Source organism: Manacus candei, unplaced genomic scaffold, assembly GCF_025592945.1.
Source record: "Manacus candei isolate 608988 ecotype Guabito, Panama unplaced genomic scaffold, ASM2559294v1 h1tg000169l, whole genome shotgun sequence".
NCBI classification, from domain to species: Eukaryota; Metazoa; Chordata; class Aves; order Passeriformes; family Pipridae; genus Manacus; species Manacus candei.
In genome coordinates this window covers 765800-789565 of record NW_026138217.1, presented here as the reverse complement: position 1 = coordinate 789565, position 23766 = coordinate 765800, and the positions used below count along the sequence as shown (strand labels likewise).

At 43.5% G+C, this 23766-nt stretch overlaps 1 protein-coding gene across 4 annotated transcripts in view; it reads left to right on the top strand.

Moving 5' to 3' along the window:
- CAPZB (capping actin protein of muscle Z-line subunit beta) overlaps positions 1–23766 on the top strand; it is a 65858-nt gene that overhangs the window by 15800 nt on the left and 26292 nt on the right. For all 4 annotated transcript variants that reach the window (XM_051773449.1, XM_051773448.1, XM_051773451.1 and 1 more), the window contains exons 2-3: positions 8101–8190; positions 19473–19594. In XM_051773449.1, coding sequence (XP_051629409.1) covers positions 8101–8190; positions 19473–19594 — 212 coding nt within the window. The remainder of the gene's footprint in view (positions 1–8100; positions 8191–19472; positions 19595–23766) is intronic.

The following is a 23766-nucleotide window of genomic DNA, read 5'->3' as shown; positions in this document are numbered from 1 at the left end:
TTGGAACATGAACCAAGAATAAAAGAGCATTTTGAAAAGGTCATTGAGCATTAACGGGATTAAAAGAAAGCATCACAAACGACACATTTGCAGATGGCCAGGGTGGCAAATCGCAGCGCTGAATCTCAAGAGCTGCTGTATTTGTAGTAATTGTGGTTTCAATTTAAAAAATACAATAATTGCCCTCCATAAAAATTAAGCGGACCTTCCTTAGGGACGGGTTTGGGTGGCTCCTCAGGAATATTTGAATGGAAGGCAGGAAGATAGTGTGAAAACCAGGTCATCAGACTTGTGAACCAACACAACCATGCTGCATGGGCTGATTTCAGAGCCTGAACTAACCCAGTTCGTACGTTTACAGAGGAAGAACGAAGTAATGAAGTGGGAGGATGGGGATGAGAAGTCATTAATCAGTAATTTGGGATCCACCTGCAGGGTTGAAGCTCAGAGCTGGCCAGAGGGATCCTGCAGGGGTAGATGCATTAGAGCTCTTCCAGGGTCAGGAGAAGGATCCTGTGAGGATTTCCTGTGCATGGGCACAGATCTGCTGCATCCTGTGAGTCAGGGTGAGCAGGCAGGGGGGAAGGACGTGGGCGGGAGGTGGGGGGCGCAGTTCTTAGAAAGCAAGGCTTGACTGCACAACCCCTTCAGAGGTACCAAAGGGTTTGTGAAGCTGCAGAAAATGGTTGAAGTACAGTGTTGAACTCAGTCACAAGGAAATATTGAGGTACCTGATGTTACCTGATGCATTAGGTATTACTGAGTGGTTTTACTGCCAGTAAAGCTCCTGTGGGTGTCTGTCTTTTGGGGTATGTACACACTCAACATCTGTCCTGGTAGTGAAACCCTTTGCAGCATGTTGCAGCTTCCTAATGAAGTGTTTGCAAAACTAGGACAAGGTCTTGTCTCAGTGCTGTGCTCTAACAGGTTATTTCCATTTTGTTTAGCTAAGATTTTTTATCTGTAGTTAGGTCTAACAATATGTTATTTTGGGTTAAAACCAGACTTAAAATGAGGAAAGAAATCCTGTTGTGCAGTAACATCGAATTAAATCTTATTAGCAAAGTTGGTCAGTTCTACAGTCAACTTGAGTGTTTCAGTCCCATTTATCAAAAGTTAGAGATGCTTTTTGCAATCTGTGCAACTTTCCTCTGCAGCCCCCACTTTCCTCTTTCATATGGGGCTAACATTGCTTAGTCACTCCCTGCCACAATTTATTGGGAAATGACTTTTTGCAAACTTTATGCTTGGCACCGGATAAAAGCCAGTAAATTGCATTGTCACGTTCAATGACAAGTTTAATAAATAAAGCATTGTTTCTGTTAGCCAGAAGACAAATGCTGGTGTAGAAATCATTAGTGATCCTGGCAAAAGGTCAGATGAATAGCTGTTTCCAGAAATCCTTGGTGCTGGTCCATCCTGCTCTTCTGTTTGTGAGTGGTGGCTCTTTTCCTTGGAGAGGTGATGGAGACTTGCATTGGATTTATATAAATTAAGGCGATAAACGGTAAATTAGTTTTGAAAGTATCAAATATGCAAATAGGTGCCATCTGGAAATGCATCCTTGCTAGGAAGGAGGTGCCAAGGAAATGTTAATCTTTTTGCTGTGTGCTGTGCACCTTTGTAGATGTGGTAACAGGAACTTCATCGGGCAGAGTGTACTCCTGGAGCTGCTGGATTCTCACTTCTCAAGCAATTAGAGAATTACAGGCAAGTGCCCTGCTCCAGACTATCAGAGGTTGTAGTTTCTTCTCCACAGATGTAAAATGTTTTGACAAGTTGTTCCATGAGATTAAGCTGCAGGCAGCTCTGGGTTATTTAGAAGCTCATGGCTGGAAATGCCTTCCGTGTGTTATAACTCACTTGATAATTGTTTTAGAGCTGGGTTGGGATGTCGGGTAATGTGCTATGGACAGAGAACAATGCTGGCATGGTTTGGAGGTAGGAATGAGGGAGGGAAGTCAGATGCAACATCTTATTGAAAGGGTGCTTGGAAGAACTCCCTCAAGGTAAAGCACAAACAAGGATCTGGCAAACACTGATCATTGAGCTTGTCTGGAGGAGATCTCTTTGATAGCTGCTCCTAGAAGCTCATTGCTACTCCTTTAATCTGTCCAGGCCTTGCCATAGTTGTGCTATCAACCCAAAATTGTGAGAAGTATCCAGTGTCAGCAGCTGGTGCCAAGGAAGGTTAAGCTGCCTCACTTGCTCTCCTTCCCATAGATTATTTTAGTTCCCCTGCGTGAGGCTTCGGAGCAGATGTGGGAGTTCCTCATTCCCAGAGAACCTCTTTAAAGAAGAGATCCCTCATGAGCTCTTGTCTGTCTGAAGTTTGTGTGTTGCTTTCTGGAACAATGTGGAACAAAAGCTGTTTAGAGTAGACCCCTCATTTTTTGGCAAGCGTGCAGGTGCATTTGCAGTGCGTACAACTGGCTCGAATTTAGAAAACAAGCTGTAAAAGGGTTTTCGGTCAGTAACTGGGGCTGGTGCTGCTGTGTGCTCAATTGTATTTAAAAGTTATTTCAGAGCAGAATGAAACAAATAATGTTGTGCAGGAGAACGTCTCCGAGGAGGATTCGCTGACTCAAAAGCTGTGACGTGGCTTGTACAATTGCTCTGTAAATAAATACAGATTACGGGGGAGCTGGGGGAGACAGTACAGCAGCTTCTGCTAAAGCCTTCCGCTCCATCACTTCTTGCTTTTATTTTAATCTTTAATCCTTCTCACTTGGTATTCGTGGAACGAGCAGTGTCACCAAGTGGCTGTTTGGTCTTGACCGCAGCAAATTGGGCTGGACGTGTTACTGAACACACAACGTGGTCAGAAGTGTCTGAGATAATAAAAGCCACTGGATCCCATCCCAACCAAAAAAGACAAAGGTAAATGTAGCTCAACAGAAGGAGGATGAAGTCTGCATCAGTGTCTTGTTCTTTTAATAATCTTTGACCTTTTATGACTGTCTTCAGGTTTTATTGCCTTTGATTGGTTCCTAAGTGTGCAATTGCTTTTTCTCCCCCCAGCACACCTTAGTGTCACGGAGCCCTGATTTATGAGTTCATTACAAATGGGTTTAGATAGGATCTGCCAGAGGAGGGTTAACAGTCAAGGGAAAACAAATGTAGAAAAACAGATTGCGAGGAAAACGTGCAGCTGATGGAAATGTCATAAGTGCAGAACTTCTCTGGGGTTTCCTAGGTCAGACAGTTATTCCCCTTCCCGTCTCACATCCTAAAAAGTGAATGCTGACAGCTGAGAAGGGAACTCTGCAACTTAACATACTACTGTACTTTTTATTACCCAAGGGTTACAATAATTCAACCCTTTGCTACAGCTTTAAGCAGTAATATTATCCTATTGTGTAATTGGAAAAGGGAGTCTTCTGCCTTTGGAGCTCTGGAAGTTGGCAGGGATTAAAATGACAAGCAGGAGGGGAAGCTGGGTATGTGTTTTAGTTAAAAAATCTTAGTGTTGTAGTACCACAAAGCCGAAACATTAGTCAGACATTCCTGTTGGGAGAACTGACAGGAAATAATATGATTTACAATCTGGGGTATGTCTAGAGCATGAAAGGAAGGAAAGACAGTCATTTGCTGGTTGTGTACTTCTGGCCCAGAGTTAATGAAGTTAATGAATACTTTGCCTGTAAACTGACCATTGATCAAAGTGATCTGATGTGTGATTGCTCCAAATTGCATCAAATTGAGCACATGTTCTAATTGTGGTGTCTCTTCAGGTTTTTATTTTATGTCTGTTCTCTGAACATTGAGATGCCAACTTGGATAAATAACCCTTCAGATGCCAGCCTTGAGCAAAACTTGTGTGTGAAGCATCTCAAAAACCTTTGTTTTATCTGTTACATCAGCTATGTGGCCTTTTCACCTTAATCTTAATTACTGAAGTAATTTTTAGGTCACCCAGTTGTTCTCAGCTGGCATCACTGATGGAAAAGGGGGTTGGTAGCACATTCATGCCTGGAGTAGAAGTGTTGTATTGGGTTTGCCGGTGGAAAAGATTTGGTGGCCCAAGTGGCTTATTTCCCAGAAAGGGCTAAATTTGGAGAAGCTGCCACTGCTGTAGCACTGAGCTACCTCAGCTCAGGAGTTACCTCTGAGTAGAATTAATACAGAAACACAACACAGAAGTGAAACTAGCCTGGGTTTCATTTTGAAGACACTGCCCAACTCTGTTTATTATCAGCAATAACACAGTCAGATGAGCAGGATCCATCCCAACAAAGGTGTGAAGGCCAGGGAATTAAATCCACAGGGCTTTGTGATAAATGGGAGCAAATTCCTGCTGACTGGAAGGCTGGGAGCTTTAACTGAAGTCTTTAACGTGCCTTGAATTGGAAAGGCTTCAGTTGCAGGTTTGTGTAAACCCTCTGAAAACATGGAATATAAGTTAAGTCAGGGAACTGGCAACAAAGAACTGTCAAAAGCTGGGAATAAAGCCTGTGAATTTCTCCATGTGTGTACAGTGAAATGCCTCTGTAAAGACATTTAAAAGTGCAAAATACTTGTAGTAACTCCTCAGAGTGCTGGTGTCTGTTGAAAAGAGTAAACAAGTGTCACTTGTGTGAGGTGTTACTGGTTCTGCCAGCGATGCTGCTGCCGGAAGGGCTCTAGATGTGTATCTTGGGGTGTGAGAACTTTATCAGGTGTCAGTTCTGTGCACAAGGCTCTGCAGGCATGGGGTGGCTTAGTGCCTGGTCTGCAGGGTGGGTTTGGTGCCATGGGCTATGGCAGCTGCAGACGAAGCTGTTTGCTCACAGGTTCGTGCAGTGTTGGGTCAGCTCCTGTTTCCTGATATCAGCACAGTCCCTTCCTGCCAGGGATATTCCTGTGCCCTGTCCCCCTCAGCCCAAGGAGCTCTGTGGTTTAGGACACTTCATGAGTGTGAGTCAAAAGGAAGTTCAGCTTTTTGCCTGTTTCAGTTTTTGTGATTTCTGTACCTATAGTGACTTCCTGTTGTTTTTTTTTTTTAATCTGTGTTTTCTGCGTTGAATGACATCTGCCCGTACTCAGCCTTTAAATTAAAGTATACACCTATGCCCCTGTGCAAATGCACATCTGTAAAGGTAATTTTTTACCTTTAAGCACTATTTTTTCTGATTTGAGCTTTAGCACAGTGTGCCTAAATGACCAGGGACCTGTGGCTGTTGTCAGAGGGTTTCTTTTTTGTAAATAAGCTAAACACAGCAAAGAAACTGAAGAGGAAATGCAGGCAAAGGAAACATAACTATAGACATAACCTTTTTCCCTGTGGTAGTACCATGGGAATGCTGTAGCAGGTGCTTAAGTGGAGATTCTAGATAGTCAAACATCTTTAGAGGAAGCTTATTAAAGAGGTTTCAACTAAACTAATGTTTTCAGTCTTTGAGACTCCTGTGATTTCTAAATCCTTCAGTGACTTCAACTGTAATAAAACTTCATTTAAACCTTCTGTCTGAACTCCCTGCTCCTCCACAGGAGTTCTGGGCTGGATGAAACAGGAATGGTGGAAAACGACCTCATATCAAGTAAACACGAAGCTCATTAAGTCCAGTAACCTCAAAGAGCTTGGCTTTGAGAGCAGCCCAGCCTGGAGACAGCCTGTCTGATCACCTGCTCAGTGAGCAGGGGTTTATAAGCCTCTCCATATCCAAAGGCAAAAATGTTTTGTCTGGAGGTCTGTTATAAACCCGGTCTTCGCTACATGATTTTACAAGAGGATTAAGCAAGTGGAAGTCCGGAACAGGTGAAGTTAAGTAAGTGAGGTCAGCTCTGGTGAGGTGGGTGACGTATGTCCTGAGTTCCCAAAGAGCACCTTCTTCTCACACAGGTTGTGGTGGGGTTTAAGTGCCACTAATAATGTGCAACTCTCAAAACTGCAGTGGCAGCACATCCCTGGGAGCGTTCACCTTCCCTAAAATCAGGGAACTGTGTGCTGCTGGTTCTGGCACCTTGGATGTGGTTCCTGTCTCTCTGTGTGTTAAGTGCCTCCATCTATTCCATGTCCTTCATCTGGGCACAGGTGTGGAACCAAAGGATGTATTTGACACACACCTGGTTTTTAAACCTTCATTTCCCCTGCAGTGAAAGAACCAGAAGCAAAAGATCCTGGTAGAATTACCATTTCAATTCTGAAATTGGATATACCAGATGCATCCAATACCCTAAAGTACCACTTTACTCTCTAATCTGTCTTTGTGCTGTCTTTTTGACCATTCAGCCAGATTTATGCTGATTAAAGTGACCGTGTACCCATGGATTTAGAGACAGAACTACAGCAGACCCTGCCTTTATTTTGGTGCTTTAGGAGATCCGTTGGCAAGCTGTTCAATTACCTAAATGCTCTGCAAGAAACTGGAGAGGGCTGCTGCTCAGCCGTGGTTTTACCTCCTTGATACCAGGAAAATACACTGTTAGTATTTGCTTGGATATTTTTGGTTTTCCACTGCCAGCTGAGTCTGACCCCCTTTGAGAATCTCTGCCTTTAACAGTCTTGCTTATGTCATTTTACTGCTGTTATTGAATATATTGGTATAAAAATGGTCAGGCCAAGTTCTCTTGGTTAGTCTATAAACACTACAAATACAGATTCTCCTTCATTCAGTGTATTTATTTCAAATTTGCCTTACTGTAAACTACTGGAGTTGCAGCTTTACTGGTGGTTTTTAACATCCTTCCCTAGGCTTTTTGGTCTATTAAGCAATTCCAGCTGGCAGAGGAGAATGGAGCACTTCTATAAGTGTTCCCACGATCCACAAGTGAGGAGCGTGACCTTGTGACCATGTGCCAGCTTTCCTTCCTGGACATAAGAGATAACAGGAGATAAAGACAATACTTGGGGAGAAATCCCCTGCCTGGGCTTGGCTGCAGGAGCTGGGCAGATATATGGGAGATGACGCCTAACTGCAGAGCTAGAATATTTTGCAAAGCTGTGTCCTATAACGTGAGCTGGATGAGAAACAAATATATGATCTCCCCAACCCAGGCTGTAAATATTTATCTTTTGCTGGTGAATGGGCAGTACCTTTATGGGTGTCCACTAAACTGAGCACTCCCTCCTTTCCTCATTCCTAAGGCATAGCTTAATTGCAGGAAGCTTTGCTTCCTGTTTCTCCCTGTCCTGGGGGCTGCTACTTTGAATAATGTTATAATGGAACTGTTTTGGTACTGAAGCTGTTTTTAAATAAATCTTTTGGGGCTTGGCAGAGCACAGGAGATGAAATTAAAGCTGAGCTTGTTGTGTATGGGTGGCCAGAAATGGCAAAGAGAAAAGGGAGGGGAGGAGCAGTGAAAACAAACTGGCTGTGCTTCACCTGACCTGCGATCAAAGGAACTTGTGCAGATTTTGGGTGCTGTTAGGCCAGCAGGAAAGTGTCTGTTTGTATGTCTTGGTGAAAAGGAAGCTAAAGCTTATGCCAGGATCGTGGCTCAACTCATCAAGTGTCTATGGTAATGTCTGGGGCACATTTTCTGACTCTGTAGTGAAATTTAAGGGTGGTTTTTGTGTATCAGAATTGGTGTGAGACCTGCTGCAATGAGCCCTCTGAGGAGAACGTTGCTGTGATTTCTCTAAATAACTGAAGTCCCTGGTCTCAGATACAGGGAACTTTTGGTGTGTGTTTTGTAGGAAGAAAGAAATAGTAGATCATGCTGTGTGTTTCATTCTGGTTTCCTGATAAAGCTGAAGGAGGGAGAGAGAGATAGAGCTCTGTATTGGAATAGAGTTTGTCTTGGATACTGGTTATCTCAAGCTGATCAGTGCAAATGAGGAAATGTTAAACGTGCTTTGGGAGAAGGAACTTTCAGTTCCTTGCCCAGGTTATTGTTGGGATAGTGTGTAAAAACAGCACATTAAACACACAAATATTGGAAGCAGTTTTTGGTAAGGACCAGACTCCTTTCCGTCAGCTGCATGGTGTTAAATCACAAGTCAATAATCCATGATCATATGTACTGAATTTTATTTGTATTAATGCAAACCATGCTGCTGCTTAGGACTAGGAACTGTATCCTGTATCAGAGGAGTCAGCAAGTTCTTGTGTGTGTGTGTGGGATTTGATATGTTACCTGTACACGTGGTGACAGGGATGTATGTTCTTGTCCCTGCAGAGTGACCAGCAGCTGGATTGTGCCTTGGATTTGATGAGGCGTCTGCCTCCACAGCAGATAGAGAAGAATCTCAGTGACCTCATTGACTTGGTGAGTATTGGATGCTGTGCCCAAGAAGTGGCTGTGACAAAGGTCTGGTATGCAAGAACATCTCGGAGGTGTGGTGGTTGGTTTGTCCCCTTGTCTTTTGCCAAGGTTGAACAAACAATTGTCTGAGCAATGTCAGGAATCTACATGTTTATTCTGAGCAAGCCAACAGGTTGTGTGTGCAGGGACACACAGGGACAAGCAGCTCTCTTGATGAACTTATGACCAGGTTGGAGGCTGCTGTTTAAACTTGGAACAGGGTTGATGCAGGCACTGGTACCTGGGTATTATCTCCTGATAAACAACCTGCCTGTGTGGAGCTGTAGGAGGAGCAGTGGCCGTGCCACCCCACGCCCTTCAAAGACACTTGTGAGAATGTGTCAGAACACTAGGGATCTGGAGAACACTCAAATCTAGTTATAATTTATGCTCTATCAAGTATACTTCAGTCCAGTGTCAAAAAAACCCAACCATCTTATGCCCGAGACCTGTTTTACTGCTTGTCCTGGAACTTTTGTTCTCCTATAAAATGCTAGTGAAGAAAACAAGAAGGATTTCTAGGCTCATTACAAGTTGCACAGGATTTAGTTGCACATTCTGTGATGTACATTTGGGCTGTAATTGCCGAGTTATTGCCAACTCTCCCTTAAAACTGTGTGGCACAGTTGCCTCTGGAATAACTGAAGGTATTACTGAAATATGGATTAAATCTGTACAGAACCTACAATTGGGAAAACTTGTTTCTATTGTCCAGTCTAAATACATGGCTTATTTCTGACCTAAGCTTCTAAATTTGTGCAGACAGAACATTGAGGCTGGAACAGGACTGTTAGACCTTTGAATTAAGCTAAAAGCTTATCTCCAGTGAGAACTACATCCCTTTTCTGTTGCAGGTCAGAATTTTGTGTGATGGTGACAAACCTTGCCTGAAAGACTCTCAAAATCTGATGGTGCTGCACATAGCAGCTATTTGAATTAGTGCCTCTTAATTAAATAGTTTAAATTGTGTCTGAGCTATTTGTCATCTCTGTGTGCAGAAGAGCAGCTGCTCACCAGGTAAAAGTTTGGTTGGAGAGGTCTGTTCCTAAATGGTTCTGAAGCTGGTGTTGGTAAACTATGGTCAAAAGTTGTGACTGACTTAAATTTATCAAAGTCTAAGTACTTCTTTTACTTACATAAGCCAAGGTACAGGTAAGAAAGCTCTAGGGGTCAGGAAAGATATTATTCCCTTCAGGAAGGGATTATTCCTCTTTCTTGAAACCATTCAGTAATTGGCTACATCTGTGCCATGAAAACTCTTGGAAACCTAAAGCATCACTTTTGTGGGTGTTGCTGGAGGTAGGACACAAGTAACTAAATCACAGGTGTGATCTGGTGGGACATGGTTGGTTTTCTGATGAAACTGGGAGGACTGGACGATATCAGGGTTTGAGCAGCTCCCCAGGACCATTCAAAAGAAGGAGTTGTTTGGGGAGCCATGGGAAGCTTGACTGTGTAATTGCTATAAGGGTTTTTAATGACTCAGAAAATTGCTGGGTACCTCTAAATGTTGGAATTACTTTTGGATGGTGCTCATTAGTGCTCTACATGCTTTCCATCAGCAACACGCTTGCTGGGCTTCTTTTCATATTGCAAGTGTAACATGAACCAGACTGGTTCGATGCTTGTTAGAAGGTCTGTGTGATTCCCAGTCATTGCAGTCGCTTCTCTGGGGTAGAGATGAAATAATTTGTTAAATCCAGTCCGATTTCTTCATTGTTGAGACATATGTACACCTGTTCTGCAGCCACTCTCAGCCTGACCTCCTGAAGTCTACACTGCTTAGGCAAGAGCAGTGTATGCTCTGCCACCTGTAATAGTTCCAAAAACATCATAAGCCAGACTCAAGCAAATAGTTTTTTGACCTTTTTTGGCAAATTTCATCCAAACCGTTACAGCTGATGTTTTAATTCTGTTTCCTGTGCCATTACCAGACAATAACCTCCTTGAAGTAAAAGGTCAGACTTCGAATGCACGACGAGCATGAGCGGGTTTATTAAACTTGGGATAGAATTATAAAAGATAAACCCTGACTTCTGGGTTTCCTTGTACTGGGTTTCCTTGCTTCATTACACTGCCTTGTTGCAGTACATGTGAAACAGAGGCTTGTGTCAATTTTTTGGTGGGAAGTTTAGGTTATCACTTGAAATCTGCTTGCAGCTCAGTTTGCCATAGTCTTTTTATAGGACTTGATCTCCAGACTGAGGATTTGCTACTTGCTTAAGATCCATTGAAAGGAGAGAAGATGACTTAGAAATGTCTTTGTATGTAAAAGATTTTCCAAAACTTATACAGTGAGAATCTCCATAGAATCCCAGAATGACTTTGGTTGGGAGGGTTCTTGAAGCCCATCTCATCCCACCCCCTACCATGGGCAGGGACACCTTCCACCAGCCCAGGTTGCTCCCAGCCCCGTCCAACCTGGCCTTGAACACTTCCAGGGCTGGGGCAGCCACAGGTTCTCTGGGCAACCTGTGCCAGGGCCTCCCCACCCTCTCAGGGAGGGGTTTCTTCCCAATATCCCATCTAACAGTTTAAAACCACTCTGGCAGTTTAAAACCACTCCTAGGCTGGTATTTCTGCTGGGAGGGATAACCACACTGAGTTCTCTCCCTGAAGTCCCTCTTACTCCATCAAAGCCATGTTCTGCTCTTTTTTCATAAAAGAGCATCTTGGCGTCCATCTGAATACATGGAGTGTGTGCAGGACTGTCCAGGACTGCCCCCAAGTGTTGTGCTGACAAGGGAAACGGTTCAAACTTGAACATGAAGGAAAAGGGTGGGTGGAAAAAGAGAATTTTTGGGTCACTGGCCCTCATCAGCCCAGACACTTTTCATTCATTAGCAGAACAGTTTGTGGTTTGCCCTTTCACCACATCTGTTGTTGCGTTTTTCAGGCTGTCGGGTCTTCAATTAGAGTTCATTAGAGACCTTGTCAGTCACAGCTCTCCTGAAGTCCTGCCTGAAAGAAGCTGTGCTGGAAATGGGCCTTGGCATGGAATGCTCTGCTTGGTATTCAATTAGTCATTATTTGTAAATACACTGCTCTGAGGCTGTCAGGATGCACAACTTCGAAGGAGTTCAAAATCTCTACAGAAAAAGTTTGGTGTAGGCATGTATCCTTTTAAGGACAACTAATTTAAATTAGAATAATTTTTCATGGAGCTCCTCTGCAAACTGGGAGCCTTGGAGCATCTACTTCTGGGCCAGGTCCGAGCTGTAAGGCAGTTCCCATAGGAGAGAGAAAGGTGATCACACTGCTCTTAAATGGGTTTGTGAGGATGCTTCAGATCAAAAGTTGATCTTGATGATCCTGGAGGTCTTTTCCAACCTAAATGATGGAACTTGGAACATCGATCTTAATTGTGTCATGTAAATTCTGTGTCACCTCCTTATTGCCTTGCATTGCCCAGGAGTTGCTGCTGTCATTACACTGTGATTCTCATGGAAGTCAGCTGGGAATCACATCTGTTCTCATCCCTTGCTGAAAGGAGAATGTGAGGATGTTCTCTGGATGGAAGTGTTTCTTGATGTCAGTAAGAGTGAGGTTTTGTTTGGCTCATGGAGGTCACACTGCAGTGACATGAAGCTGAAGGAAGGAGTCTGGTAGGGTTCACTTCTGAGTGGCCCAACATTTTATCCTGGAAGATCAGAACAGTCCAAGGGAATCATCCTCCTGCTTCCTTTCTCTTAAGATCAGTTGTACAGTAACTCAACCCCCAGTATTTTCAGCTGTGTTCTCTCCAAAAGAAACCCCAAAGAAGGGATCAGCTTTTGGACAGTGCTGCTGTGGAGGATCCCTTCCTAGGACACCTTGGGAGCACATAGTGGGTGGGTGAGTGATAGGCGGGGTTGCAACCTCCAGAATCCTTTTGGAGTACGTTCTGCAAGCACCTTCCCTGAGGTGTCACAGAGGGCTGCATCTTAGAAAAGGTGCAAAGTGGATTTATTGTGCTCATGAGCCACATGCAGCAAATAATGGATCTGTGACAGGATTGCCTGGATGGCTTTGACTTGAATGTGGAAGTTGATGTGCTCTCAATCTTGGTAAAAGTTAAGCAGGCTCCTTTTGCAACTACAAATTCCTGCTGACTGTTTAATTTGGACGTTTGCCTGGGTGTGTATAATATAAATTAGATGGAATATCTAGCTGACTTGGGACAATCAGATGGCTAGCATGGAGTGGGGACAGGGAATCATCCTCCCAAAAAGGACAAGCAGGTACACCAGGAGAGTGGGATTTGCTCACAGCCACGACTTTGTTCCTCTCTTTTCCCAGTAAGACTGGTATTGAAATAACACTCATTCCCAAAAGTGAAAGCTTTCTTGAAGAACACAACCAATTAATGCAGTCATGGAAGAATTAAAGCGAGACTCCTTCAAAGACACAGCATCAGTAACTTAACTGGTTATTTTTCAAGGCTCTGTTTGCAATTAAAGATCTGGGAGGTGATCAGCTCTGCTTTCTCATCGCAGGAGAATGCTGAAGTATTTTTAGGAGAATATGTTGCTTTTTAGAAAATCCAAGTGTGATGAATCTTAAAATGTATAAACTTATGATTTTGAAATATTTGAACACGAATCAGGACCTTGCTTGCCCACAGGCAAGTTCCAAATCTGCTTGTATGCCTTTAGTGAGTGAAGATATATGAAGTTAGAGAATTTATTCCCAAGCAAACTGCATTGCTTGGGCTGCACAGACCATAAAGAACATGAGAATGTGACTGTAGCTTTTTGTATTTGGAGTCCAAGAGCCTGAGCAGTGTGTGGCATCGAGGAGAGAGATAAAATAATTGAATGCAGATGCCCAGCTCAATGTCTAGTGAGGGTAGGAGATGTTTAAAAAAAAAAATCAGACCCAGTGGAAGCTGAAAAAGAAGATGGTAGAAGTGCATTGACAGCCCTGTGGACTCAAAGCTGAGGCTGCTGTTCTCCCTGGGCTTGCTGACCTGTGGGATGGGCTCCCAGCCACCAGCAGTCGGGTTTCTAACATAAGGATTACTGGCTAAAGAAAGGGGCTCTGGCTCCCTGAATAAATTTATGGTGGTTTGGAGCCAGTTTTTTCCTTTGGTGAGTGGCCGTAAGCAGGAGCTTTTCCAGCTAGCAAAGATTACCTCTGGATATCTTGATGGTGATTTGAGATAGCAATTAATATATGTAAATTGTTAATGTAGTGCTTGGCTTAGAGCTAGCAGCCCCACTTACTGGCATGAGATTGGAAAAGGCAATTTCAATTCTGGCTTCATATCACTTACTCTTTCTATTTTTAAGCCTTTTTGTCTTCCTGGCTCCTACCACTGCACTGCTGGTATTAGAGACCCTTAAAATGTATTTTTAAATATCTTTTGAAGGGAATGTGTGTGAGGATCACTTGGTGAGAGTGGATCCTAGTTACAAACCTACCTAACCTACGGTTGAGGATGAGGGGAGGATGAAAGCTGATATACAGAAACACTGCTGAAGAGAGTATGCCCTGCATATCCAGAAACAATTGAAGGATATCTCCAACACCAGCTGGGCTCTTGACATAAATAGTCAGGACTTCCCAAGGTATTGATACGCTGTGATGGCTCCTGGGACTGGGGCCTGGTAACGAGATACAGGAGCCTTCACCTGCGGGTCACCAGTCACCGTCCAGGGCACTCTGGCTGGGCCTGCCAGATGGCTGCCTTTTGTTTCTCCGAATGGGGAATCCAGCAAAAGCCCTATTTATCCAGGAAATCACAGGAAGAAAGCCAAGAATCCTGTTTCATGAACGGTTGTCACCTTTTTAAATGTAGTTCCTCGAGCTGAATTAAAACATTCTGTAATTAATATGACATCTCTGCTATGACATCTCTAACTAGACAGACCTGGGTCTGCAACCTTGTTAACGCTTGTCTTTTTCCAGAAAAGCTGATTGGTTTAATTTTGGTTTTGCTAATTCTTGCAGTGCTGGAATTCACTGCGAATCCAAGAATCAAGCTGAGCTGTTTCCAGCATCAATTACCTCTGGTCTCGAACACAAAAGTCCATTTAAGTGTCATTTAATAAACAAAGCTTGATGATCGTGTGGCCTTTGGACATATGATGGATCGAATTAAGATTTAGCGATGTGTGGATTTGTGGGAGTGACTTTACTAGTGGTTTTAGGCCCAAGCTGAGTGGAGCCAGGCTTCCTTCTTGAGTTTCCGCAACATCCGTTAGGCCGGGTCTGTGTTCAGCAGGAACAGGAAATTCTGAGGCTGTGGAATGACTCAGAAAAATTGTAGTAATATTTTACTACATGCTGACCCAGAGGGGAAGAATCTGAGCTGAAGGTGGGTTGTGTGCCAGAAGGGTTATTTTGCAGAAGCACCAGGGCACTTCCATGGGCTCTTCCTTGCGTTGGAGCAGTTTCCCCAAGTGCTGGGAGCAGTGGTTCTGTCCTTCTTTAATGTTAAAAGTTCACATGCAATTGAAATACTGGCTTTCCTATTGGGATGTGGCTTTTAATTAAAAACTGCTCTCAACCCATGCTTGATCAGATACCTGCATGTTGCAGATGCAGATTCAAAACACAGATGGATCTGAGAGATTTCTTGCTTATCTCTTGAAGTTTGCTTCATCTTCCCAGAATTATAGAACTGTTTGGGTTGAAGGGACCTTCAAGACCATCTCATTCCACCCCCTGCCATGGGCAGGGACACCTTCCAGTAGCCCAGGTTGCTCCAAGCCCCATTCTGAACCTGGCCTTGGATACTTCCAGGGATCCAGGGGCAGCCACAGCTTCTCTGGGCAACCTGTGCCAGGGCCTCACCCCCCTCACAGAGAGGAATTTCTTCCTAATTTCCAATCTAAACCTGCTTTCAGTTTGAAGCTGTTTTCCCTTGTTCCTTCTGGCTCTGAAAGGAAAAGACTATTTCCAAGGACTGTCACACTGGCAATGTTGCTGTTTCAATGGTAGATATGACTCATTTCAGTCAAAGCTCTAGAAGAAAGCAACGACCTGAGTGTATCTGTTGAGTGGCTACTAAGCCAGAATATTAACTGTCCCAAGTGTGTAAGGTGCAGAATTTGATGTAATTCAGCCTGATTAAAGCAAGGACGGAGAGTGTGTAAGACATGGAGAGCTGAAGTGTTTTCCTCTTTCCTCTATAGATTTTTTTTTTTGGTCATATTTTAAAAAACAATCCAAAACCAATTGTTCAGTCGCTAATAAATTCCTTTAACCACAAGATGAGTTAAGAAGGAGTGACTGAGGTCAGCAACTCCAAAAAGTGTAGGGTTTCTGCTTTGGCACAAGTGATTATTTGTCTTGATAGCAGAGCAGTTGACTTAATTAAAACACTGTCCACATACCTGGGTAGCTCTGCTGGAGACTAATGTTACCCAGGACAAGAGAATCCTTGTTGAACACGTAGCAGAGTGCGCTGCACTCACTTCTCACTCAGGTTTTCTTTCCTCTGTACTACACATTCATTGTATGTCTCCTTGGAAAATAATATCCGACAAGCACAGTGCCCTGTTGCTTCTGAATGATGCTGCTGTTCCTTCCAGGCTGGACCCCCAAAGACCCTTCTTTTTTCTCTTCTGATTTACCTTGAGGGTGGTCTCACTTTGTAACAACACACACAGCCACCAGAGGAGATGGTCGAGAGCTGATTTGGGGAAACACAGCTGTGTTGGGGCCCAGAGGACCAAATTACATTAATATAACCTCTAACTAAAGATACCAGCTGCAGATTGTATTCTGCATTTGATCTTCCACTGATGAGAATGGGAAAAACTTGTGTCAAAACAAAAATGGGAGCCCAGTCTTTGCTTATAAAACAACCCTCATCCCTCCAGTGTTTGCATTGCAGTGCCATTTATTTATAGTGTGGTGATGAATTGGACAAAATCACTGCTTGGGCATTTCAGCTTGGCCTGAGGAGTGGGTTAATTCTTATGTTTCTAAATTTGAGTCAAAATTCCCTGTTGGAGACAAGTACTCAGGCATTTAAGTGCATTTTGGCTCTTCAGTTAACACAGAAGCAGCTTGGTAAGAACAGTTAACAATGCAAATCCACTGTTTCAGGCTGAGGATCAGTTGCCTTCTAGAGTTGTCTCTGCTGGGATCAGAAGATAAACTGAATTCTGCAAGAGTCTGACTGTGCACAACAGTCATTTAAATGCTTTAAGAAGATTCAATACTTGACATGGAGATGAATCAGCCTTGTGAACATGGAGCTGAAGTGTTTAAAGCTGCAAATTACCTTGTTCAAATTCCTGCCTTTGCCTTGTAAGCAGTTTCCCAGAATAAAGAGTGCATAAATCTTGTAAATTCCTTCTTAGGAAGTACAGCAGCTGTTGAAAGTTGATGTAAGAAATTATATAAAAATTATGTTTTTGGGGTAACCATGCCAGACTTGGATGCTTTTCCAATAATTAGAATTACACAAGTCCTTCCATCAGCTGGAATATCTAGTTTTTTGAAAAAATACTGTTGAAATTTTCTAATATTTCCAAAGTAGGTGAGTGGGTTTTATTGTGAAAGAAGGAGAAAATAATAGATTTCCTGGAGTCCTGTAGAGTGTCTGTACCAAGGAGACAGTGGATATAGAGCTGCTTGTTACAATGGAGGATTATAATACACTGCAGTATTATATTCTAGGAAGTGTATGACATAATGCACTCACTGTTAGGGCTATAAGAATAACCACAGCCCTTAGAAATTGGGAAAGTGACCCTACTCAGGAATATTTGTTGCCAAACCATCCAGAGATAAGTTTAGCGTGGAAATTCAGTAGATTGCACCTTAAAACCAATGTGTTTGATTCCTTCTAGTCCATATGGAATTGTGCTCTCCTGCTGAGCCATGTTGGAAACTCCACACTGGGCATGTGCTGTTCTTAAAAGAAAATTAAATCTAAAAGTTATTTGTATGGGGTTTTTGTAAGGGTTGTAAATTCAGCTTTTCTGCAGGGGAGTTGACTCTGCCTTGAGTTTGGGGTTTCTTGTGGAAATGCTTTGTGTGTATGTTTGGGATTGAGGAATTGCACAGCGAGACCTCTGGTGCTCCCTCCCCACACATGTAATGGAGGGATTCCCAAGGAAATTAAATGGAAACAGAACCTGAGGGAAATGCCCCTTTTCCCCCAGTTCTGTTTTCATCGTGATTACTCATCCCAAACACAGGTCAGAGTGTTCCTGGACACTTCTCTCTGTGCTGAGGGGCTCCTGGGCAAGGAGCAGCTGGGAGGAAGGGATATATCCCACTGATCACCCCTGGGAACAGGCTGAAGCACAGCTCTCACTGCTCAGGTGCTATGGGGCTGGTTTTGTTGCACCCAAAATTGGAGCAGTGTTCTTGTGGGCCTGAAGAGTCAGCCCCAAATTAATGGTTGATGGGGAAGAGAAGGAAAGAACAAAGTGGATCCAGATGGGCTCACAGAGACATCGTTTCACTGAACTTGTGCCACGACACTGCTGATCTGGATCAGCTCTGGGGAATATCAGGGCTGTCTGTTTGCAGGAAAAGGAAGGATTTCCTGAAAAGCTGCTGCTTCCTGTCCACTTGTATTTACCAGTGAAGGTGTTTTGAGGCTGCTTCAGCCAGAGCTCCAGGTATCAAGTGATGAAGTTCTCAGAGAGCATTGAGCTGTATCTAAACACTGATCTCTCTGCTCTTAGTCTGGGCTCTCCGAGTCCCCCTCTTACCATGTTACAGTGTATAGAGACCAAAGTAACAGTGCTCAAACTAATATTTCAGCTTTTTCAGTACTGTTGGTAACTTTACCAACCATGTCTTGCTTTGCCTCTTATTTTTTATATGTTTACGGAGTGATTGTGTGGGTCAGGTGTTGCATTCCTTGCTGGCCATATCTTAGAATCATGGAATGGTTTGGGTTGGAAGGAACCTTAAATCTCATGTGGTTCCACCCCCTGCCATGAGCAAGGACACCTCCCCCTAGCCGGGTTGCTCCAAGCCCTGTCCAAGCTGGCCTTGGACACTTCCAGGGATGGGGCAGCCACAGCTTGTTCTGTCATTTGCTATTTGTGGGTTTTTTTGGTCTTTCACAATTGCATTGGTTTACGTGTCCCTGCTTCCTTTGATTATCATCCTCTGTAGTTATTGCTTTGTACTTGGGATTAGAAATGTTTTTGTTTCAGGCATTTTGATCTCTTATGTCCCATCTAGTGCATTAAAATAGTTTCAGGGCTGCTGCATCTCAAATTTGGTTTTTTTTCTCCTCTAGGCTTTTCCTATATTTTCTTTATTTCTTCTTCCCTCTCCTTTTCATTTCTTATGAGTTGTGAATTTATCACTTCATGATTAATCTTACCCTTGATTGCCTTTTGTCCTCATGTTCTCAGTCAGGATTTTATCTCTACAACTTAGAGTGAAATGTAGAAGAGATTCCACACTTGTTATTTCTATTATTATTTTATTAGCACATTGTCACCAATCTATTCAAGAATTTACCACTTGTCCTGTGATCCTGTTGGGAAAGGACCTCAATGGGATCATAGGGTGTTTTGCTTTAATCCCTTTCTCTTGCAGTGAAATCTGGAAAGTTTTTCCAACAGGAAATACACAATACCTCATTTGTTTAATAATAACAGCTCCAGGAATGATTTGTTGATTGTCACTGCCATGCCCTGAAGTCTGTGCAGGGCAGATGGAGTCTCATCCCTTTGCAGGATGTCCCAGCCTCTCTGCCATGGTAAAAGCAGAGCTTGTCTTTCTCCATATGAAGTGCAGGGAGGCACCAGTGGGTTCTGGACCCATTAAAATCTACCTGTGCAGGAGATGTGTTGGATTTTACATGTGCACACACACGGACACATGTATTTTTATTACCCAGCATAGTCCTGTTTGGCCACCTGCCTGGAAACTCTTGTAAACTCAACCCAGAGTGGGAACTTGGGAAAAACACACTGCAGCGTGTGGATGGCGTGTTCCTTTAGCAGCTCCCTCGTTTCCACTCCACTTTAAATATTTACCTTTATCCGTCAGTCCTGGACAATCACTTTCCCGGCTGCTTTGGCACATGGTGAATGTGGAACGTGTATATATTGAAGTGAGCTGGACCACACCAGTGGTTGGGTAATTAAATCTGAAATTACTGGAGGTGGGGGCATAAGATTGTGCTATAACTTAAGTGCAGCTTAACCTAAAGAGTTTTGGCTTTGGGGCAGATGTAGGCTGTTAATAACACAATCTGTTCTTAGGGGTGCCAGTCTCTTTTAACTTCTACGTGTTTCCCTCTCTTCCCTCCCTGTGGTTTTTCTCCAAACCCACAGGTCCCGAGCCTGTGTGAAGATCTCCTCTCCTCTGTGGATCAGCCCTTGAAGATTGCACGAGACAAGGTGGTAGGAAAAGACTATTTACTGTGTGACTACAACAGAGATGGGGACTCGTACAGGTGAGCTCGTACCCCAAGCAGGGCACTGACTGGTGCTTTGTAAATGAGAGCTTTGTACAGGTACTGCAGGCCCTTCTCGCTCTTATTTCCAGACAGAAAAAAATCAGTCATCTAAAGATTTAAAGCCTAAAATGTGCTGTTATTATCTTGTTAAAGGGCTGACTGACATATTTCTCTTTGCTCTCAGTATTCTGAATTAAAACCAGTCGATTCTCCAGCAGAAATGACTGGAATGGCCTTGATAGGAAATAAAACATTGCAAGGTTATAAAATCTTTGGAATGGATAATGACAGAAAAGAGATGATGCAAGCAGTTGGTTTTAACAAAATCATCTTCTGCTTGTACAAAACAGGGTGGATTTGCCAGCTGGGAAAGGCTCTTTCACTCGTGTTTTGCAAGGGATTGACTCTGACTTTGGACTCAATGTCACTAGTTCTGTTTGAAAATCTTGGCCCAAGTCTTTAGCAAAGAAAAGGAATTCCTGTCTACCAAAATAGCTGATTTATCCTGAGGACTGTAGACAAAACCAATGAAAGTATTTGAACAATATAAACTGTCTGTAATTACAATATAATTAGTTTTGAAGTAGAAGGGGTGGTAAGTACCATGGAATGGTACAATGAGGTTTCAGTGTTTTGGCTGGCATTTTGAATAGAGTCTCTCTGTGAATGTTTTTATCCTCTGCCTTGCCATTGGGATGATGATTTTTATTTATTTTTTAATTATCCCCTCCCCTTTTTTTGCATTGCCCGACTTTCCTTAGTGGCTGTAGTGACAGTGGCATAGTCCCAAATATTTAATTAAGAATCACAAACTTATAGTCCAGAAACCTTTGTGAATATTCGCTTTTATTCTTTCCCTTAACAAAGGGCTGCGAGGTAAGGACCCCCATTCATCTTCTGTCCTGAGTTACCAGCTCAGCCAAACTGCTGCTTCTGGGGGTGACTGTGATTGTTCCACCTGATGTGGATTACACAGAGAACATGCTGAGATTCATTTTGTCCTAGAAACAGGAGGAGAAGAATGATAATGGATGCAGAGTTTGACAGTGCATTTGGATTGTGGTTGAGTGTAACTCCTGATGAGTTGTTTTAAATATAATGTATTGCAGAGGGCCAAGAAGTAGCAGATCTTGAAGGTGAAGTGTCACGTTCTTTAGGGCACTTGTTTAACATTTAAAATTATTGGAACCTTTTACGAAAGAGCCTGGTGCCTTCTAAAAGCATTAAGCTTTTGTCTCAGTTGGTCAGATCTACCTTAGCAGCTACATGCACTTAATCAGTTCTGAATTAGTAGATAAAATATGGTTTTGCAGGGTCTGCCCTGTAGCCAAGATGTACCCACACAGTTGCAGACCCTCTGGAAGATGCCAGAGGAGGGAATAGGTCCTGAATTTTTTGTGGATCTTTCAAGAGATGCTTTCTCCCTGAAGTTGTGATGTTTCTTGCAGTCCCTTTGCATCCTATTCAGGCTTTTGTCATGAGCATCCGTCACCAGAGTCACAGGAAACTGGCAGAGTCACTGATTAAATAGGAATGTGACATTCTGCAATCACTAGTAATCCCTCCATGTTTAATTAGGACACATGGCAGCCCTTTCTCCAAGGGTAGTATCATATTTGCCTCTGAAATTTGCTCCATCTCTTTCTGAGAAGGCATTTAAATAGTTACAGGGGAGCAGGAGGAATTTGGTTTTTAAAATCACTTTGAAATTTTCAGGACTTGTTAAGTAATGAGGTTTCAGAAAAGCTGTTTCATTTGTTCCTATAGAACAGGCATCATGTGTTAATTGCTGGCATTAAAGATTCCTGTTCTGTTTGATTCAGATGTTCTGGATTGAAGTGATTCTTCCTTCTGGAATTGATTGGTCCCAGCTCTGTTTCATGAAGCAAATTCTTTCCTTCCCCACACAGCAAAAGCCTTTGAAAACCAGCCCCACTTCCCTGTGCATGTTAATCCCATTCTATGCCTGTGTCCAGACACTTCTTCGTACCTTGTAAAACCTGCAGTTGTTACTGGGAAGTGGCTCTTACCCTAATTTAACCAATTAGCCCCAAATTCTCTGTGTTTTTAAAAGCTTTTGATATTTCCACAAACATTTTTCAGAACCACACGCTCGATTAGAAGTCCCAAAGAGTCCTATTCCCTGCCTGCAATGGGTTCCATCCCCAATTCCCACATACTCCAAACCAAACCTTTTCTTCTTATTGGACAGGTTGCTAATTGCATTTCTTTTAATGCTAATCCAAGGATTTCAAACCATTCTGTGGACAACTAAGCAGGAAAGGTGGGGCTGGGTAGTCAGACTTTCTCACTGGGATTCCAGTTTTATAGGGTGTTTTTTCTTGAGTGGCTTTACAATTTGACTGGGAATTTGATTGGAAAAAAGCTGCTGTGGGAAGTGAATATCTTAATGCTTGGCCCATCACAGTTTAGTCTTTCCTCGTATTTAGGCAGATTCGATTTTGTCCGTGTTGAACATGAATCAGATTAGAAGATGGATTTTTGGAGTCTCTCTTGGATCTTTATAAATACATAATTTTAATTTTCTTCATATTATGAACTGCTGCCTGTGGGGGCAGCTTTTGGTGCTTGAAGTTTCACAGGTACTTCTGGAATGTTACTGGAATAACAGAGGTTTGTGGAGGATCTCAAATAGCCACAGAATCGACATTGTGAAGACAGAGCTTTTATTAATTATTTTTTTTAATATTAAACTTCAGGGTCCTGACTTTGTCCATACATATCCACTCAGAGTGTGTTTGATCACTCTGTTAAATGGAATCCTTATGGGGAATTTGGTGCCAACAACACTGAAACCTGTTAGCTGAAACAAAAACCTTTCTCTTCTAGGGAAATTAGAGGTCTGACTTTGGAAATTTAAGTGCTTGCCCATCTGTCTTTCTTCAAATAGCCTCCAGTTAAATGTTTGAATGTGTTCTGAGTGCTCTTCCACAAGAATAAAAAATACAGGGTTGTGTCAGGAGGTTTTTTATTGGTAAAGTCGCTGCTGGTTCCAAGTGGAATGGGTTGAAAATGTCACAAAGTGCTGGCTAGAAGAATCTGTTCCTAGACTGCTCTTAAATCCCAGTCTGCAGCCTGAGGAGGAGGTCTGATGTTTGCAGTGAAAGTGTCTTCACCAAGGTCCTGCAGGAATTCTCTGCCCACCAATTGGTTTGGAGATCCCACCTGATGGGAGTAGATGAGCCATTTTGGAATCCTCAGGTAGCACCAGAGGGGATTTTTGTGTGAATCTCATCCAGATTTCAGAGATTTTAGGTAAAAGAATGAAAAGATGGGCTGAGAGGGGATGTCATCTGTGTCTGTCAGTGTCTGCAGGGAGGGGACAGAGGATGGACCAGGCTCTGCTTGGAGGGGCTCAGCAATGGGACAAGAGGAAATGGTCAGAAACTGATGCCCAGGAAGTTCCACCTGAACATGAAGAACTTCTTTACACACACTGGAACAGGTTGTTTAGGGAGGGTGTGCATTCTTAATCCCTGGAGATATTCCAGACTCATCTGGACACAAATGTAGTGCCATGTGCTCTGGGATGACCCTGCTGGAGCAGGGAGGGGGGACCAGATGAGCCACTGTGGTCCCTTCCAACCACACCCATTCTGATTCTGTGCTGTAGCTGTTGATTATTCTCCAATGCAACCACATTTTAGGCAACTGTTTAAAATCACAGGATTGTTGAGGTTTGAAAATCCCTCCCGACCCATGGAGTCCCCCCTGTGCCCCATCCCCACCTTGTCCCCCACCCCAGAGCACTGAGGCCAGGCCTTCCTTGGACACCTCCAGGGGTGGGGACTCCACCGCCTCCCTGGGCAGCCCCTTCCAATGCCTGTCCACCCTTTCCATGGAGAAATTCCTCCTGCTGTCCAACCTGACCCTCCCCTGGCACAGCTGGAGGCCGTTCCCTCTCCTCCTGTCCCTTGTTCCCTGGGAGCAGAGCCCGACCCCCCCCAGCTCCCCCCTCCTGTCAGGGGGTTGCAGAGCCAGAAGGTCCCCCCTGAGCCTCCTTTTCTCCAGGCTGAGCCCCCCCAGCTCCCTCAGCCGCTCCTGCTGCTCCAGCCCCTTCCCAGCTCCCTTCCCTTCCCTGCACACACTCCAGCCCCTCAATGTCCTTCCTGAACTGAGGGGTCCAGAACTGGACACAGCATTTGAGG